This window comes from Carassius auratus, unplaced genomic scaffold (assembly GCF_003368295.1).
Source record: "Carassius auratus strain Wakin unplaced genomic scaffold, ASM336829v1 scaf_tig00014207, whole genome shotgun sequence".
NCBI lineage: Eukaryota > Metazoa > Chordata > Actinopteri > Cypriniformes > Cyprinidae > Carassius > Carassius auratus.
Window position 1 is genome coordinate 126,645 of NW_020524479.1, and position 20,351 is coordinate 146,995.

At 35.5% G+C, this 20,351-nt stretch overlaps 1 protein-coding gene across 1 annotated transcript; it reads right to left on the minus strand.

Moving 5' to 3' along the window:
- Positions 1 to 7,520: 7,520 nt before the first annotated feature.
- Positions 7,521 to 19,722, minus strand: LOC113074292 (oxygen-regulated protein 1). Its single transcript, XM_026247068.1, has 7 exons — positions 19,636 to 19,722; positions 17,578 to 18,247; positions 10,864 to 11,018; positions 9,783 to 9,940; positions 9,412 to 9,602; positions 7,624 to 7,854; positions 7,521 to 7,529 (listed from the first exon to the last, which is right to left on the minus strand). Exons 2-7 carry the CDS (start codon positions 18,232 to 18,234, stop codon positions 7,521 to 7,523), a joined length of 1,401 nt encoding a protein of 466 aa, XP_026102853.1. The 5' UTR covers positions 18,235 to 18,247; positions 19,636 to 19,722.
- Between the last annotated feature and the right edge of the window lie 629 nt (positions 19,723 to 20,351).

Sequence of the window (20,351 nt, forward strand, 5' to 3'; positions counted from 1 at the left end):
ACAAATGATGTTTCAACCTCCAGGGTGTGGAAGAAGATGGCCCTCCACCTGGCCTTCATGATGCCAAATGCTCGCTCAATGACTGAGTGGGCTTTGGCATGATGAGCATTAAACCTGTAAAGCCCCCAAAGTGATAATATAAATACAATTTAACTATAAGAACCATGTAATGAAGCTTAATTTAATTTTTATCTTTTTCCAAACCTCTGTTGTGCCTCTACTCTTACATGGCTGCCTGAAGGGTGTCAACAGGGCAATGGACCTCTCCAAACAGAGGTAGCCTCCATCACCCAGGAGGAAGTGTCTCGGTGGTGGATATGTCCCACTGCGATACAGGTTGCTGTGTCGGAGGAGTCGTGAGCAGAGCCAGGAAAGCCTACACTTGTTACTCTACACTGCTCAAGCTTGTGTTTGAATAATCATTGACAGATATTTAAGCAGTTGTATGTTCACTGCTGTGTGTGTTCACTTTGGATGGGTTAAATGCAGAGCACGAATTCTGAGTATGGGTCACCATACTTGACTGTATTTCATGACACTTCCCTTAATCTCTTTGTGTTTGAGACTTTATTCTTTGCAACTTTAGGGATCTTATCTATTCAAAAAGAGCTTTTAACACTCTAAAGAGAAAGGAAAACTTGAAATCATATCATATGACCCCTTTAACAACACAAGCTTCGAATTGAGACATTTGTTCTCGACACAAGCTTCATGTGATGATGATAGGGAGGATGACATCATCACCAAAGTGCCTGCTTAATATCTGTGTTGTGGCTAACATAATTTATTCATATATTTATAAGTATAGTTGTTGAAGATGTATAGACCAGTCTTATCTGTCAGTTAAATTTTTAGCATGGAGTGCTTTGGTAGCACGCGTAATGGGAGCCCTCCTGTAGTTAAGATCATTCCATTTTCTAAATGGGAGGGGTGCTAGGAGATGTGGTAACATATCACTTATATGAATAAGTCAGTTTCAGTGTAGTAATGTGGTATATAAGAGGTATTTTTCTTTGTATTAATGTAATTTATTTTCTTTTTGTATTTCTATTCTGAGGAAATGTGTTCTATGAGAAGTAGATTGGGATATGTGCTTCCCCATGATTGATTTGGGCCATTATTGTCTAGTGGGAAAATAGCCTATTTAATCAGTGTGTTTGTAGTTGTAAAGGAGAGGGGGTAGAAGGTAGAGCTGTAGGTTTTCCTGCTGACAGCATTTTTCTTTTTTCTTTTTTTGTAGTTTCAGTGCTTGTTGTGTTTGCTTTGTTTTTGTTACTTTCCTTGTATTTATTTTTTCCTTTTTAAATATCACTGAAATCATCACAAATTGGTGGCATGTTTTTAATAAATTTGAGCATCTGGAAAATTACCCTGTTGTACTGAGCCTTCCTAACTCCATCCTGGCCTCTCGGTTACTTCTACCCGACACTCCGATGCATTTGTTCAAATGTCAGATCACCAGGAAATGGCATTGAGTTTTGCTTTGTTTGAAAGAGTCATTAGTGGTTTTAAGGCGAATTAAGCTTTGGGCATCATAGATTGTATGCTTTTCTCAAAACGAATCAAGCTCCAATACAGTGCTTAAATATGAAATGTGTCGTTTTTTAGATACAAGCTTCGAAGCTTCTGTGCTGAACGTAACATTGCTAGTCTTGTCTTGAGGTATCGCTTGTCTGGTTGTTATCCTGTCCTGGAGGCTGAGCTTCCCTGGTCTTGTTCCTGCCAAGCAGCAAGACCTGTGCAGTGCCTGAGAGGCCTGGGGTGTTTAAGCTTGTGCTAAATGTTCCGTTCAGGCCATTGCTGTTCACCAGCAGTCTTGCTCTGCGCTGCCTTTACTGCTCACTAGCCTACATTCTTCCTGGGCTTACTCAACGGCCATTTCCTCAGCTTGCCTGTCTTCAGATCTCACCCTTGCCCATCATTTGGACTGTTCACTCCCCTCCTCACCTTCTCTTGTCCTGTAAGCTTTTTTGTTAAACCCAGGATCACTTATTTCTCCATTTGAGTCCTCTCTCATAGAATCCTTAACAGACCCTACTGAAATTCAGGGAGAAAAAAAAACAAAAAACAAATTGTAGTTGTGGTAACAGAAGATCAGGTTGTTTAACTTTTGTCATTGTTGTTTTGTAGAGCTGCCAGAAATCTCTGAAAACTTTAGTGCAGAACACAAAAAAAGTTCATAGAACTGGAAGAGCTGCATGAATAATGCTTGCTATAATCTTAACAGCCAGTGGGTGGCACTTGATGGCACCACAAGGTTCACAGAGAGGAGGATCCCATTTTGGATCTGCAGCGACAGAAGGATAGACAGAACTCTATATGCCTTTTATTTGCCTTACCTTTTCTTCTGCTGTGATGAGCTCTGACATGCCCCTCAATGTGACATCATCAGCTATACCTCTCAAAGATATATTTATCTTTAAGATAAACAGTTTAAGGAAATTCATATAGATATAACGGTGATCAAGCTTTACTGTCTCAGATCCAGTTTACCCATATATATATATATATATATATATATATATATATATATATATATATATATATATATATATATATATATAAAAAAAAAACATTCAGTATTATATTATTAAAACTTGTTGCCTAATAATTCATTTGAAATCATCATGACATGATCTGTATAAATATGTATATATATATATACAGACCAAAAGTTTGGCCACACTTTCTCATTCAAAGAGTTTTCTTTATTTTCATGACTATGAAAATTGTAGATTCACACTGAAGGCATCAAAACTATGAATTAACACATGTGGAATTATATATGGATTTATATATGTAACAAAAAAGTGTGAAACAACTGAAAATATGTCATATTATAGGTTCTTCAAAGTAGCCACCTTTTGCTTTGATTACTGCTTTGCACACTCTTGGCATTCTCTTGATGAGCTTCAAGAGGTAGTCACCTGAAATGGTCTTCCAACAGTCTTGAAGGAGTTCCCCGAGAGATGCTTAGCACTTGTTGGCCCTTTTGCCTTCTGTGTGCGGTCCAGCTCACCCCTAAACCATCTCGATTGGGTTCAGGTCCGGTGACTGTGGAGGCCAGGTCATCTGGCGCAGCACCCCATCACTCTCCTTCTTGGTCAAATAGCCCTTGATGCCTTCAATGTTACTCTACAATTTTCACAGTCATGAAAATAAAGAAAACTCTTTGAATGAGATGGTGTGTCCAAACTTTTGGTCTGTATTGTATATATATATATATATATATATATATATATATATGTGTGTGTGTGTGTGTGTGTGTGTGTGTGTGTGTGTGTGTGTGTGTGTGTGTGTGTGTGTGTGTGTGTGTGTGTGTGTGTGTGTGTGTGTGTGTGTGTGTGTGTGTGTGTGTGTATGAACACATTATGTAACCTCTTTAATTAAAACACATGCATAACAATAAAAGAAAAGGCCAAAAAGTGTAGGTTCAAATTTGTTTTTAATTGTTTAAAATAATCACATTTCAGTAGCTACTTAGTTTTAGGGGAAGTCGTGGCCTAATGTTTAGAGGGTTGGACTCCCAATCGAAGGGTTGTGGGTTCTAGTCTCGGGCCGGACGGAATTGTAGGTGGGGGTAGTGCATGTACAGTTCTCTCTCCACCTTCAATACCACGACTTAGGTGCCCTTGAGCAAGGCATCGAACCCCCAACTGCTCCCCAGGCGCCGCAGCATAAATGGCTGCCCACTGCTCCGGGTGTGTGCTCACAGTGTGTGTGTGTGTGTGCGTGTGTTCACTGCTCTGTGTGTGTGCATTTCGGATGGGTTAAATGCAGAGCACAAATTCTGAGTATGGGTCACCATACTTGGCTGAATGTCACTTCACTTTAGTTTTTACGTATGGGTGGGTAAAAATTTAACTAATGCGAAGTGTGATGAAGAAAAAAAAAACAGGTAGGTAGACAAAATATAAATAAATCAACTTGCTCTTTGTGTGTGTCTATATATATATATATATATATATAGACACACACACACACACATACATATATATGTACACACACTTTTAGTGTGCTGTGTACAAATAAAGGTACTGTATTATATATCTATGATATTGGTCAGTCTGACCTCCATTGGTAAATACATGCTGGGAAAGAAATATTAGTTCATTAAAAAGTGGAAACAAACAATATGTTTAACACAATTATAACATTTTATTTCAGAAACAATAATAACATATCAGCTGCCACTGAAAAAAGTTATGCATTTTTACAAAACAGTACTGTTTTTTTGTTTGTTTGTTTGTTTTTTGGTATGTTACCCTTTCTTTCTTTTCTTTTCTTTTCTTTTCTTTGTTGCTAGGTCAAATAAATTATCTTGAGTGTGCTAGATTTTTACTGTTTTTATGTATAACTGTTCTACTTCATATGTACCATAAGCTATTTGTTTACATTTAGCCATCATAATTAAGACTCTGTCACACTCTAAACTATGCACATTAATTAAATGGATAGTTCACCCAAAAATGAAAATGCTGTCCCTAGGTGGGACTTGCAGTAATCAGGTTATAAAACGTGATATTTTTGTCTGACTCATTTAATTAAAGGGATAGTTCACCCAAAAAATATAAATTATGTCATTAATTACTCACCCTCATGTCATTCCAAACCTGTACAACAATCGTTCATTTTTAGAACACAAATATTTTTGATGCATTCCGAGATCTCTCTGACCCTCCCATACACAGCAAGGATCCTTACACGATGAAGGCTAAGAAATGTAGCAAGAATATCGTTAAAATGATCCATGTGACATCACAAAGAAAACATTTTTATTTTCTTTTTTTTGCACAAAGAAACAATTTGTGTTCTGAAGATGAATGAAGGTCTTACAGGTAATGAATGTCATGATAGAGAGTAATTACAGATTTTTTGGGGGGTTGAACTACTCGTCACTACAGTGTTTCTTCTACAGTGCATAGTGACCTAACAACACTACTACCACAGGTACCACACTGCTATATAGCTGTTGCCTTACATTCTATTGTTTCTTTTAAATAGTTTTTCTATGTATACATGTCCTATAAAGACGTAATTGTGCCACATGTCACTGCTGCTCACTGCACAGCAGGAATACTGTAATGTACATACAATACATTTAAATGGCATTGCACAGTGTTTTTAAAATGGTGTGCCAAGTTGTTCATATTTAAAAATACATATTGAGTCTTTCAAAAATAATTAATTGCAGACAAATGATTATTGAAATACATGATTTAGCATTACTTTTCAGAATATATATAAAAATGGTAAGCAAGTTTAAAGAATGGGGCAATGCTGTCCACAAAACATGTATAGAATCTCCAGTGCATCAGGTTCTGCAGAGTGTCTTGCAACTTCTACACTTTGTCCTTTGGCTGGCTGAGTAATAACAGGAGATGTAGTGTCTATCACAGGATGCACCTTATTAGCTGATTTTTTTATGTCCATTGGTGTGAAGACAGTTACAATGCTGTGTTTCTCAGTCCAACATTTTGGAGGCTCTGTTAAAGGAGTCACTTTGTTTTCTGTTTTCCTTTTTGGAGTGTCAGTTTTTTGGTCATTTCGCTGTATCTCAGAATCACTGGCATCTGGAAGGTGAAAATAGGTGATTGTCCTCCCTGGGCACTCTTCTTCTTGTTCTGTGAAAGAAGGATCCTTGTCAGGCATCATAGAAGAATGGCCAAATAAGGAATATGGAATATTCTCTTTTCCAGAATCTGACTCGGCCAACACATCCTTGTCTTCTATTTTCTTGGATGTGTCTTCATTGTCCGAACAAGATTTCAGACTCATTTGATTTTCCCTAAGTAACCAGCGACCCTTATCAATTAAGACTGCATCCTTGGGTCCCACCCTGGCATTCAGAGTGACACAGTTCATTGGCTCATTTAAACTATCTACTGAGCTTGTGGCATTAAAATATGACAAATCTGTAATGACATCTGTGTGAACTTCTTGGAGGGAGGGCAGACTTGAGGCATTTGTACCTCTAAGACCTTCTCTCTTCTCGATTTTGTCGGTTGAAGGATATCTCTTTTCATCAGAACTACATCCTTTAGAGCCTTTTCCATAAAGCTGCTCAATAGTTCTTTTTACATAACCCTTTGCAATGGACAACCTGCATGTGTTTTTCTCTTCTCTTGACAACTCTGACGATGTTAATAATTGGTATTCTTTTCTGTGAGAAGATTCAAGTTGGTCATTTGACAGTTCAGAACTTGGACTGTTTAGCTGTGCCTGTCCATGCCGCATGTCTGTATTGCTCTTGGCAAGAAACATGTCTCTGATGGATTTCACTCTGTTGGTCTGAATGTGTTCCTCTGAATCCTTTGCCAAATCACTGTTTTTGGAATCATAACTGAATGCTAATGATGATGAGACTGAATCCATTGATCCACTTTCTGTGGTTTTGACAATATTTGATGCCTCTTGATTAGTTACACTGATGTGATTCAAGAGCCTTTTGCCAGTTGTCTGTTCTGTATTAAATTTTCTCTTACTCTCAGATTTTTCCTGGTCTTGTAGACTACTGATAGGCTTTGCTATATCAGTTGCGCTTGCCTTCTTAAAATCATTCTCATTTTCTTTATACTCAGTGATTTCTTCAGGAATCTCCACACAGTTCTCCTGATAGATGGAGTAGCATTCTGGTGCTTCTAGGATAACATGTTCCTCCTCAGAATAAGTCATACTTTCCATACAGAAGTCTTGGTGTGTTATTGAATGTTGAATTTCATCCACTTCTATATTTGATTCAATATGAGTATGATGGCTATCTTGCACCTCAGATAATACAAAACCCTTCTCTGTTATTTTTGTTTTATTGTATAACTGATCTTGATTTTGAATGGCCTGAAACTCATTTCGCCAATGTCCTGATATTGTCTCCTTTGAACATATCTGTTCTGCTCCATCACTTGGCTCAGGACTTTTCACAGTAAGATTATCTTCTTTACTGAAATACTTATCTTTAGGAAATGTCTCATCACTATGTTTTACATTCTCCTCAAGTTTGTTGACCTTTTCATTTCTGATAATTGGTGGTTCTGATAATTTCGACCCTTCCTCTTCAACTGAGTCTCTGTCTTTTTCTACCTCATTTACCACTTTTCTTAGCACTTCGTTTTTTAATACTGTCTTAAGAGATTCAGAATTCTCCCATTTAGGACTATTTTCTTTGCATATACCTCTTCCCTCAGTAATTTCATTTTGCCTTTCTACTCTACTCATCTCTTCTACTTTTTCCTGATGTTTCGTAAACGCTTCTTCTTCTTGTCTCTTGTGTCCTACGTTCTCCAACTCTCTGTACATTTCAGTCTCAAAGCTAAATTCACCAAGTAACATATCTTTGCAGATATCAGAATCAGGTATGACATCCCCTTTAATTTTTTTCTCTGTGTTGTAAAAGTTGTCATTTCTCAAATCCTGTTGGTATCTATCTTCATTCACAATATCCTTTTCAGGCCTTTCCAGTGAGTCACTATCTTTAAGGTGTGCAGTTATAGCTCTATCAATAACCGAATTAACATACATGTTCACACAATCTTCCAGCACAAAATCTGATAAACTATCAGTTTTCTCTTTAGAGTGGAGCTCTGAAAATCCATTCATTTTCATTGATTGGATTGATTCACTAACTTTGTCAGTGTCTTCTATCTGATTGCATATCATGATGCTCTCATCTGAATGGTTAAGGGCTGCCAGCTCCTCTCTGACTCTCTCTGGAACACCTAACTGTTCAGTCAGCATTTGGATAGCATGTTCTTCCTCCTCTGAACTTGAACTTTGATTGGACTCACTCAAAGTGGTCTCTGGTGTGGCACTGCTACACCTTGCTTTATTGATCAGTACTTGGAAGTCCTTCCAGCTCTGTAACAGCTGATTAGATGCTGAGTTGTGAAGGTGGGATAGACTTATCCTAAGTTGTTCTGCATCTTCTATTGCTGCTAATTCGTTTAGAGATTGCATCATGTGCATAGCCTCGGAACAGCTTAGACTGGCATCAGCCTGTCTACATGCATTTAAATGGCTTAAGCCATCCTTTAAAGTCATAACACAAAGAAAGGCAAGAAGCACCCTAGAGGAAGTGCCAAATGTAGATTCCACATATGAAGAAAAATCTGGCACACATATAGACATTTTTGAGCATAACCATTTGTGTTGTGTGATCTCACGAAGTGACTCAATGTAATAACAAAGCTGATCAAGTACTGGCTTCATATCTGGCCTAACAGCCATTTTTACATTGTAGAATTTTTGTGCTTGCAAATCTATCAGTTCTATTGAAGGCTTTGTATGGATACTCAAAGTATTTTCTGTGTTATATGAGTCAGTCTTACTTATTGGCTCAGATGTCTGTTGATTTTCCATTGTTTTTGTTAAGTGATCACTATTTATCTGTTCAGGCTTTTTTGTCTTTGGTGAATATACACAAATCTCTTTCTCTTCAAAAGCTTCATTGGTTAATGCTTGTATTGATTTACAAGATTGATAATTGAACAGAGATGCTTTAACCATTGTGTTATTTTTGGGTATAGTTTCTAAAGAGGGCTGGTAAACCAGTGGTGGTTTTACCTTTGTACTTCTCTGTAACCAGAGTTCAACATATTCTGATGTGTGCTGACTCAGCGTGCCTTTGATGAGTGTTGCTTTTTGCATTTTTGACTTCGGCAAAGTGTAACTACCAGCTTGTACTTGGATGTTGTTTTGATCTTTTTCAACCAAAATAGAGCTTAGGTCATCTGTTTTCAGTTGAACATACTCTAACTGCTCTGTTTTCGGTTTTAGAGGCACATTTCCATTTCCATTATTATTTCTCCTTTTTAGTAGTTTTTGAGCTGCTTTTGTTGTGGAATTCTTGTTTAGTTTAACATCTCCTTTCTGGCTTGATATACCAAGTCTTTTTTTCTTTATTTCTTTCAGAATGTCAGCTTTATTAGTCCTTGGTTTTCTTTTTGGAATAGCACACTTAAGCAAGTGATTCTTCTTTACTACTACTCTAACTGTCTTCCTCTTTGTGGTTGTACCAATCGTAAGAACTCGTTTAGATACTAAGGCTTTCGAGGATGCGGTAACTGGTGTCACTGCCATCTTGACATCATATTCATGGTGTGAACTGCCAAAGAATTGCAAATGATGTTGCGTTTTGTCTGAGAAGTTGTCTTGACAAGTCTGCTTTTCATAAATATGTAAAGGCGTCTCATACATCTTTTTCTGATTGTCCTGAAACTGAAGATTCTCTGAACATCTGTAGTTGCTCAATTGTAGCCGTGTCGTTGTGTGAATTTCAGAGGCCAAGGTACATCGAGGCTTGGGTACAGGTTTGTTACACTGCTGTACCATACAGTATTCCTGCTTGACATCTCCACTGTCCAGTTCTTCAGTGTCAGAGTATGAATGGTTCTTATGAAATTCTGTATCACTTACTGTCTTGATGCTCTCAATGGATTCTTGTTTGTGTTGTACCTTGTGCAACCCTGGAAAGTGGGAAAGCGGTGAGGGTAGTCGCTCTAACTGAATGCTTGCAGCAGCTCCACTTATCTCAGTATCTTCATTTATCTTACAGCCATCCTTAGGGCAGAAATGGTTGCTGTCATTAGGGTCAATCTCGCTGACCTCTATAGTAGGAGTATCACTTTGAGGGGGTAAATTATCAGGTAAATTAGCATCCAGATCAGGACAGGAAATAGTGGCTGCTTTAAATTGATTGTACACACTGGAACGACTGACTGTGGTCGTCCAATGAATTGTTTCCTCTTCTTTAATAGTAAGGCGTACTTTCATTTCTACTGTCATACTTCCATCTTGATTGACTCTGAAAGCTTTCTCAATGTCATCATCAGAAGGCATATGTATGTCATCCACTTTCTCAACATCCTGACTGGTAATGACTTCTGTTTCAGCAACTGACTCAAGATGCTGTCCAGGCTCTACTTCCACAGAGCAGTTTGGATTGCTTTGAAAATCATACGTACTTCCTGACATAGTGTTTTGAATTTGATTCACAAAGTAGTGTTCAGAGGATGGGGAGAAGGGACAGGATTTGGTGCTGCTGGACTTATTTTTTCCTTTAGAATGTTGGTGATACAGGTATGGGGATAAAATAGGATTTCAGAGTGTGGTGATAGATGTAGATGTTTTTAAGACCAGGAGGTGTTTGGTCAAGTCAGGACAGCAGCAAAGCATTCCAAGTGAGAAAAATAAAGAGCATACAAAAGCAGATTAGAGAGAGCATGTATGATATAATTAGTACTGAAGGATGTAGGCCACTGTGGGCATTACAGTAGATATGAAAGTCTCAGCACTTGCTTAAAGCTAGTCTCAGTAATAGATTATCCTGACATGTACATTAGTGTATCGGTCCCACTTTATATTAGGTGGCCTTAACTACTATGTACTTACATAAGAAATAAGTACAATGTACTTATTGTGTTCATATTGTATTGTAAAACACCTTTGCTGCTATTGAGGTGGGATAGGGGTAAGGTTAGGGAGACGGTTGGAGGTATGGGTAAGTTTAAGGGTGGGTTAAGGTGTAAAGTATGGGTCAACAGTGTAATTATAAATGTAATTACATAAATTAAATACAGATGTAATTACAAGTAGTTTTTTTTTTAAATATAAGTACAATGTAAAAACATGTATGTACACAATAAGTACATTGTACTAAATTATTAATTAAAATGTAAGTACATAGTAGTTAAGGCCACTTAATATAAAGTGGGTCCAGTGTATCTATAAAGCATTTTTAAATTGGAATCTATCACAAATTTTTAACAAATGTCTTACATTTGCAAACAATTATTGAATTTATATTACTTTGTCCTCATTTTTATAGTAGTTGAGCTCAGTATTAGAATAAAAGTGAAATGAATAAACTTACTGGCTATTGGATGTCGCCGTTTCAGTCTTTTAACTGGCAGCCACGTTGGTGGAGATGACTTCTGAATATCATAGTTTCTTTTTTTGAAAGGTTCCCGGCCAGCAGCCACCAATACCCCAGAGCATAATATCAGTGCAGGAAGCCCATCCACCTATGATCACGTGAAAACATCTTTATAGTGTATAAACAAACTATCTATTCAACAAAGCAGGAATTAATTATTAGTATTGTCAGTAGTCATCCTAGATTATATTGCAATTCATTTCAATTAATGAGTTTTCTATGATAATGCATTTCTGTTAATGCTATGTCTAAAATGCCTGTTAAAGTTCATTGTTATGCTTCCTTTTAGCTTCTCTTGCTAGGCCACTTTGTTTCCAAATTCCAGCAGAGTATTTCTTTAAAGGAACACTATAATATTTTTGAAAACAGGCTCCTTTTCTAACTCCCCTTGAGTAGTAAAAGTGAAGTTTTACCATTTTCTAATCAATTTAGCTGATCTCTTGTAGCACTTTTAGCGTAGCTTAGCATAGATCATTGAATCTGATTAGACCGTTAGCTCAAAAATGATCAAAGAGTTTCAATATTTTTCCTATTTAAAACTTTACTCTTCTGTAGTTATATATTGTAAAACAGACAGAAAATTAAAAGTTGCTATTTTCTAGGCTGATATGGCTAGGAACTATACTCTCATTCCAATGTAATAATTAAGGAACTTTCCTGCAGTAACATGGGTGCAGCAGGCACAATGATATTATGCAGCTCCTGAAAATAATCCCAGCTAGTTAGTAGTCGGTCTTTGTTTCCAATGCATCTATCCATTGTGGTCAGCTGTGCCATTTAATTGTAAATTGATTTTATATATATATATATATATATATATATATATATATATATATATATATATATATATATATATATATATATATATATATATATATAATATGAAATACAACCCCCCCCCCCCCCACCAACACCAATATATTCCCATTCATATCCACAATTTTGAGCACCCCAGTGTGATTATAAACAGGAAATTATCCAGCCATGGCTACCTGTTTCACAGAAATATAAAGAGGAGGGAAAACAAAGCCCAAATTCCCTTGATCATCCATCACAATGAGAAAAACCAAAGAATATATTTCTGATGTGCAGCAAAAGATAATTGAGCTTCACAAATTAGTGAAGTGGCTTTAAGAAAAGAGCTAAAAAAAACAGAAATGGTACAAATCTGCCTGGAAGAGGATGTGTGTCTATATCGTCCTAATGTATGGTGAGAAGGAGAGTTTGAGTGGCTAAAGGCTCTCCAAGGATCACAGCTGGAGAATTGCAGAAAATAGTTGAATCTCGGGCTCAGAAAACCTTAAAAAAAAACAGAACCTACATCACCACATGTTGTTGGGAGAGTTACAAGAAAAATTTTCCTAGCTCATCCGAAAACAAACTAAAGCATATTCAGTTATTAGACATGACTGGAACTTCAAATGGGACTGGCTTCTATGGTAAAATGAAATTAAAATGAGCTTTTTAGCAGCAAACACTCAATATGGGTTTGGTGAACACAGAGATAAAAAGTACCCCATGTGTACAATGAAATACACTGCTGTATTTTTGATGTTGTGGGCCTATATTTCTGCTGGAGGTCCTGGGCATATTGTTCTGATACATGGCATCATGGATTCTATCAAATATCAACAGATAAAAAATCAGTAAGTGACTGACTGTTAAAAATCTTATAATGGGCCATGTTTGGATCTTCCAACTGTACAAAACCCAAGCACAAACCTCAAAAAAAAAAAAAAAAAAAAAAAAAAAAAAACACAGAAATGGGTCACTGAGCTCAAAACCAAGCTTCTGCTATAGCCATTCCAGTCCTCGGACCTGAACCCTATGGTTTCAAAAGGTATTGAATAAAAGGGTGCCATTAATTGTGGCCAAAGTGTATTAGAGAAAAACATTTATTTCATAATGGTATTTCCCCCTATTTTAAATTCTTAACCAATGAAAGGATACATTTTTGCGAATTTTTAAAATTAAAGATCAAAAGGATTAACAATGCAGATCAATTTTCAAAGCCTCCTTTGATCATATTTACCCAGGGGGGCAATGTTTTTGGCCACAACTGTATATATTAAATAAACAGTTGATTGCAAACTTGCAATTTTTATTTATTTATTTTGCTCCTTTTGTTGTCTTCTCCCTTATTCCATCTTCTGAACTCAGACTTATTAATATATATATATATATATATATATATATATATATATATATATATATATATATATATATATATATATATATATATATATATATATTTGTATTGGTCACTTACATTATTAACATATTTCTGTTTTCTATTTTGAATATGTATACATTGTTTTTTTGGTATTTATTTGCTATAAGGTTGTGCAAGGTGGCATCTGCAAACTTTTATCATGTAAGTTACTGTAACAGACATTTTTGTGAGTGTGACAAGTGCATAAGGTATGTAAGGTTGACAATGCAAAAAACAAAAACAAAAAAATATTACCATGTAAAAAAATTTAATAAACTGTATGTAAAATTACGCACCATAAGTATTACCATTTCATGTTTTAATTATCATTAAAACTGTAGACTATTAGATTACCGCGATTTGAACAACTCATGATAATAAATACTGTCCAGCATAAAACTAAGTTTGCAGTAACAGTTTCATGTGTGCAGAGCATGCAGAGTATGCAGAGTAGTTTTGTTTTGAGTGAAAACAGGGTGAAAAAGCTGGGAGGTTTTAAAAGAGTGCAAAGGGAATTATACAAATGAATATATCAATTAAATAATTTTATGAATGTACCTCTGCAGTAACATTTTATTTTCATTTTAGCTCCATGTAATACCTAAAGGAAGTGTTCTTAATTGCAGTACTGCTTTGTCCACGGAGTTTACAGGCATATTTCTTAAAATTTTAAAACTATTAACACATTCCACCTGTTTTCACACACATTACAATATTCACATTTAGCAGGACTTTGACTTTGTTTCTAACCTTAGGGTTCAAGAGTTATGATCCAAAACACAAATATCCTTGTAAAAGCGCTGACTGCTTTTGGACAGATATTTGTCTGCATGCATTAGTTGTGGTGCATGATGGAATCATCCTGTCAGATTTGAGGTCTAAGTAATTAACGGTCTCTGACTTTAACTTTGACAGTGAGCCTATATAAAAACTGTTTGAGGTATCAAAAATCTTTTATTAGATTTTTGCCAGTATCTGTTCTAAGTGTTTTTGACCTAAATCAAAATGGCTGACTACTGAAAACCATTTGTTAATTGGACCCAAGTAAAAGAAAAAAGAGAATCGTGGCCATCATGCAAAATTGACAAAAGCTGTACGAATATTTGTAAAATTTGTTATATATTGTATTTTGCTGCTGGCCCACAACTTCATAGGTTGCTTCAGGACAGGGTGCCAAAGACAAAAAAAAAAAGTTTTGGAATGATATGTCAATGTGTTCGTAAAGTAGAATACTTACTAAAAATCACACAAGAAAACTACTATGCCACATGCAAAACTAAAGTCAGAAGATACTGTTTGGTCAATCTGTACAAGCTATAAGTAAAAATGGCACATTTCCATATCTCTTGAGCAGTAAGTGTCGCTGTGACAAAATTGATAGGGTGCATTCATTGTTGGATGACAATGACACACAAAAAGTTTAATTTCAATTAATCATTTTTGCATCATGCAGTCAATTTTATTAAACATTAATTACTTGTATATCAACTCAAAATCCATAATGTCTTCATGAAGATGGTCTCAATCAGATTTGGTGAAAAAAAGGCCAATGGTCTTAAGAGTTCAGTTGTTCTCAGTCTGACTCAGTGGATCTATCAAGACCAGATTTACTACAATAGGGAAAATTAATGAAAAGATATACCCAAAATATGCAATAAAACTGCCATTTATCTTTCCATATTTTTTCCCCCAAGAGATATAGCCTCAGAATCTTTTTGACACCATGCCAAGTAAATCGGTTGATATCGATGTTAACGGGTTAGTTCACCTAAAAATCAAAAGTCAATCTTTCGTTCATTATCTGGCTCAGTGTTCATCTTCAGTTCTCTCTTCACAGCAGTTCAGTCAGTGTACTGTTTGAGTAAATGAATTACTCCGCGATATTGGTTTGTTTTAACTCAGAGAGAGTGTCAGCCACATTAAAAAAGTTAACAGCTTAAGTCATTTGTGGATTAATGCGTATTGGAGACGCAAACCGTTTAAAACGATTCAGTTCAATTTGGTGAACTGATCCGGTTACATGGAATGATTCGTTCGCGAACCTGATATCACAAACTGCTTTGTTTTGAACTCTCTCACAAGAGACACGGAAGAGAAGACAATGATGAATAAAGTCGTTATTTTTTGCTATTTTTGGACCAAAATGTATTTTTGATGCTTCAAAAATTCTAATTGACCCTCTGATGTCACATGGACTACTTTGATGATGTTTTTCTTACCTTTCTGGACATGGACAGTATACCATACACACAGTTTCAGTGGAGGGACTGAGAGCTCTCTGACTAAATCTAAAATATCTTAAACTGTGTTCCGAAGATGAACAGAGGTCTCACGGGTTTGGAACGACATGAGGGTGAGTTATTAATGACATAATTTAGATTTTTGGGTGAACTAACCCTTAAAGGATAGGGTTTATTCATAATTCATTAATATTATTTATTAATTTAAAAGGTTTTGCATATCAACATGAAATCTATGCATTTTTGCTGACATGGTCTGAAGATTCTCTTATAATTTGTTGAAAGTCAGACTAAATGTCTAGAACGAGTAGGTTTTCATAGTAGGCTTTCAAGAGCATTTGTATTACAATAGACACAATTAATCAAAAAATATAAAATTTTTCAACTTAAGGTTGAGTGCCTTCAGTAAATGATACCTAAGACACACAATGAGTGTTGTAATTATAATAAAGGTTGCACAGACTAATCGACTAGTCGACTTCAATGCACTACCATGACACTTTAAGCTTGACGTTGACTAGTTGCCAGTCCTAGAGGGCGCAACAGAATAATAAATGTTTGAAGGACTTCCACATTTACGCACTGTTTCCAAACATTTAAAATGACAAATAAATGTATACTCCGAAAGGTCCACACAACATGTGTGGTTATATTACTGGATGCTCGAAATTGAATGAGAGAATGCACATTCTAAACAACTTATGGTACAGGTAAGTTAATTGCTGTTCTAATCTAATGCCGATCACTAACAGTCAGAATCATTCAGCACAGAAATGTACTGTCAACGCTGTTCTGTGTTTTCTCAATAAAATAGATTAAAAACTGAAAAGTTCAGGCATATATTTGTTAATAACTAAATCCCACAGCGTCACTACTAATAGAGAGAGCCATGTAGAAATAATTCACACACATAATCCCTCTAACAAATGCATTCATATAAATGTAATCTTTACTGTGCTACTATATCTGTATCTGATTTAGAACGAACAGAAATCTGTGAGAAATAAAATGACCCAAGGGCAAAAGAACTGATAAAAATGAGCTGTTATAGGAGCAATAGCCATGTACACAGCGCTTTGCCATATGGCATAGCTGTGCACAAGGGGTTTTTCACAGCTCCAGACTTATTTGTTCATTAATGACGTCACCAGCAACTAATCGACTTTGACTCGACTTTCATCACATAAAAGTCAACTTAAAAAAATCAGAAGTCATTCAACCCCTAAATGATAACCCAATGTGTTCTGAAAAATACATATATAGAAATATTGAGATAAATATAGAGACTATGTGGAGATAATAGCATCACATCTACTTTGCCGTGCTCATTGCCAAATTTGTACAGTTTGGATAGTAAACTTGATTTTTAATTCAACTTGATAATTGCGCTAAACTTGGTTTATTATGCTTAAGACAACAGTTAATGGTAACATTATTAATAACATGTTTTTGGTGGTCTAAATGACATCTCTCTAATTCCCATCTCTATGCCCTATCCCAGACTGCAATGCAGTATAATAGGATGAAATAGTAAAGAGGCTTAGGGCCACTGGGCAGCAAGTCTTCCTCAATCTGTAAATGCTATTTATACTTAAAACTGGGTTAGCTTGCTTACACGATAGACACAACTGACACGGTCACAACTCTGATCTTTAAAAAATACTTTGAAAATATGGTAATGGAACATTTCCTTTTGGTTCTGTTGTTTCTTGCTTGATGTGAAGTTGACATGTCAAAACAAGTAATGTGTCTTTGTAGTTTGGTGTTTCATCCTGTTGTACATTAACCTGTAAATTGTGGTAAAGTGAATATGTACTGTATACAGTTGAATGAAATGAAATTCATAATTGATTAACTTTGCACAGTTAGCAATTAACTTACTTTAACTGAAATTTTTTTTTTACTCTTTACTATTGTTTACTATTGTCCTTATTTTTGAGCTGTTTTAAAGCAGAATTGAATTATGTTTGTATCACTGAAAAATTATTTTCCTATTTACCATTGTAAAACTCTTTTAAAACAATCAATGCTCTGTATAAATAAAGCTGACTTGAATTGACTAAAGTACATGGAGAAAAGGTGTGTGTGTTTGTGTGTGTCATTAAGAGGCTTAAGCAGAAAAAAAAAAAAAAAAACAAAAAAAAAATCAAATATTGTACCTGAAAATGAATGTGATTTGGGGACAAAATTCTTACCCTTCTTCCATCAGGTGAATGTAACCTGAGCACCGGGAAGTGCATAACCTCTGACATGTGATCTAACAGTGCTTCAAATGAGTATGCTTTTCTTCTCTGCAGTATCAGGGTGTGCTTTACTTCTGGCTCTCCATTACGAAACAGTACTAGCCGCTTTGGTGTGTGCAACAAGATGGCATGCTCATTCAGTCTTGCACTGCAGGTTCCATGTTGAGCAGAGCTATGTGTATACCAAGCCAAGCACCGGGCACTAACAGGACGTGCGTGATACCAGGGAGGCAGTTTCCGGCGTGCTTGTTCCAAGTCAATGGGTTTGACAGTTCGACGATCAGAGCAAATGTAGGAGTGACCATGATGTAACTGATCAAGAGACTGAACGGTCGTATGACCACGAGGAGTTGTAATAGTGCGCACTCCAAATGGCAGTGGCACACGCTTAGATAGGCTATCCAGGAGAGCCTCAAAAGTTTTAAAGGTGCGGCTGTTGATAATCACAGGAAGACCGCTGAACTGAGAATCACCACTTTTATAAAAGCACACACGTTTGGAGGCAGTTGGTTCAGTGATGTGTAGTGGCCGTGATGTCATCTGAGTGTGACCACTAATGGTAGACTGAGCCTGTGGAATAGCCTTCCGCACTACTGGAGCTTCACTCATGATAGCAATTTACCTGCATCGTACATGAAAGGCAGACATGATGAGGGTGAAGGAAATAACTCAAACAACTCAATTTAATAAATAGATATAATGTTACTGCTTATGGCCAACAGAAAATATTAACAAACCATATCAATCTGCACATCGCAGAGACTTCAAAATCATGCTTTCAACCAAAAACACACTCAAGTGCACCCATTCCAATTTTTAATATAATCAATATATCTGAAAACACCAGCTTTAACATCAGAATTTGAATAATTTAATTTAGTTTATTATTTATTAATAATAAACATAATTTTCTCTATGATGGAGGAAAATGCCTCTTCAATTTTATAAATGATTATAACAAACACATACTGATTGACCACTAGTCCAAATATATGAGAGGCAGTAGGTTACAGACTGCACATCACTGTTGATAGCAGATGTTGTTTACTGTTTGACAGACCTGGATTTAACAACTGCTCCAATCAAATTGTCATTCAGCTATTTAATTTAGTTTAACACCACTATATTAATATTAACAAATATTTTTTTTTCAGACAACACGCTTTAAATTGTAAAGAATGTCTCAAAGTGTTTTAATAGATTATATAACAATCTTTCTTTAATTAGTTTCAATAGTCATTATAAGGATAAAACCTAATTAACACATTTATTTTATCTTTTTGACAGTCAGAAGGGCTATTATGAACTGCATTATATTCCATCATAAGGTTACCATAAATAAATGTTTTATTTATATATATATATATATATCCTGTGGCTCAACTGGTAGAGCATTGCGGTAGCAAGCAAGGTTGGGGGTTCGATTCCCCGGGAACACACGAGAGGTAAAAATTGATAGCCTGAATGCAATGCAAGTCGCTTTGGATAAAAGCGTCTGCTAACTGCATAAATTTACATTTAAATATATATATATATATATATATATATATATATATATATATATATATATATATATATATATATAAATATATACATATATATATATATATATATATATATATATATATATATATATATATAAATATATACATATATATATATATATATATATATATATATATATATATATATAAATATATACATATATATATATATATATATATATATATATATATATATATATATATATATATATATATATAATTTACAGAATTACCTTCCATCATAAGGTAGCAATAAATACATTTAATTTTTTTCATACACAAGAGAATAATTATATTCATTTATTTTCTAAAAACGAATGTCCCTTCGTGATCTAAGTATAGCTTCATACAAAGAAGATTTGTTTGATGACAACTACAGACAATTTATGCAAACCAATTACAAAACTCAAAAACGACTTTAGATAACAAACTCCATGTACAGTCATAAAGTTTGAAAAATACTCACTGTGTTCCTCATTTTGAGCAGGGTTTATATTAACGCACCTAAGCACTGTCATATACTGCACGGAGCAGCCCAAGATGGAGACTAGAAGTTATTTTGGGCAACTGCTTCAGACTTAATTTGCTTAATCTTTGGTCACTTGTAATCTCACCAACCAGGGACAGCATTACACATGCAGCCCAGCTTTAAGAGTGTGTGAGCTGCGTTCACTATTATCTACCCTGTTGATCTACTACAGCCTACTTCAGGTTTCTCTATTACATAGCACCCTCACACAAGCCCACTAACTATAAGCAATGCCTTATGTAAGAATGAATACCTTTAAGAAATATACAATTAGTGATGATGGAAAATAAATAAATAAAATGCTATTCATAAAATAATAAAATAATAGTGTATTATAGTGTTATGTAGTTTTAGCAACCATTCAGCTCTATTCTAGACCAGATGTATTTCGGGGACAGTCTCGATTTTTTGTTGTCTTGTACCCGAGTTGTCCGCGTACATGTCCCCATTATACCTTCAAAAATCCCTCAAGTACTGCAAAATCCCAGACAAACATCGCCTGTTGGATGCCTAGTTTTTATTTTAACCAACAACAAAATGGTCTGCTATTTTCATTACAAGACACTGTAATATTTTGTCAGATAGCTAAAATTATTCATGTTAAATTAAATAATACCATGAACTATCCCTGGATGAGAAGCCTCGCCTCTCAT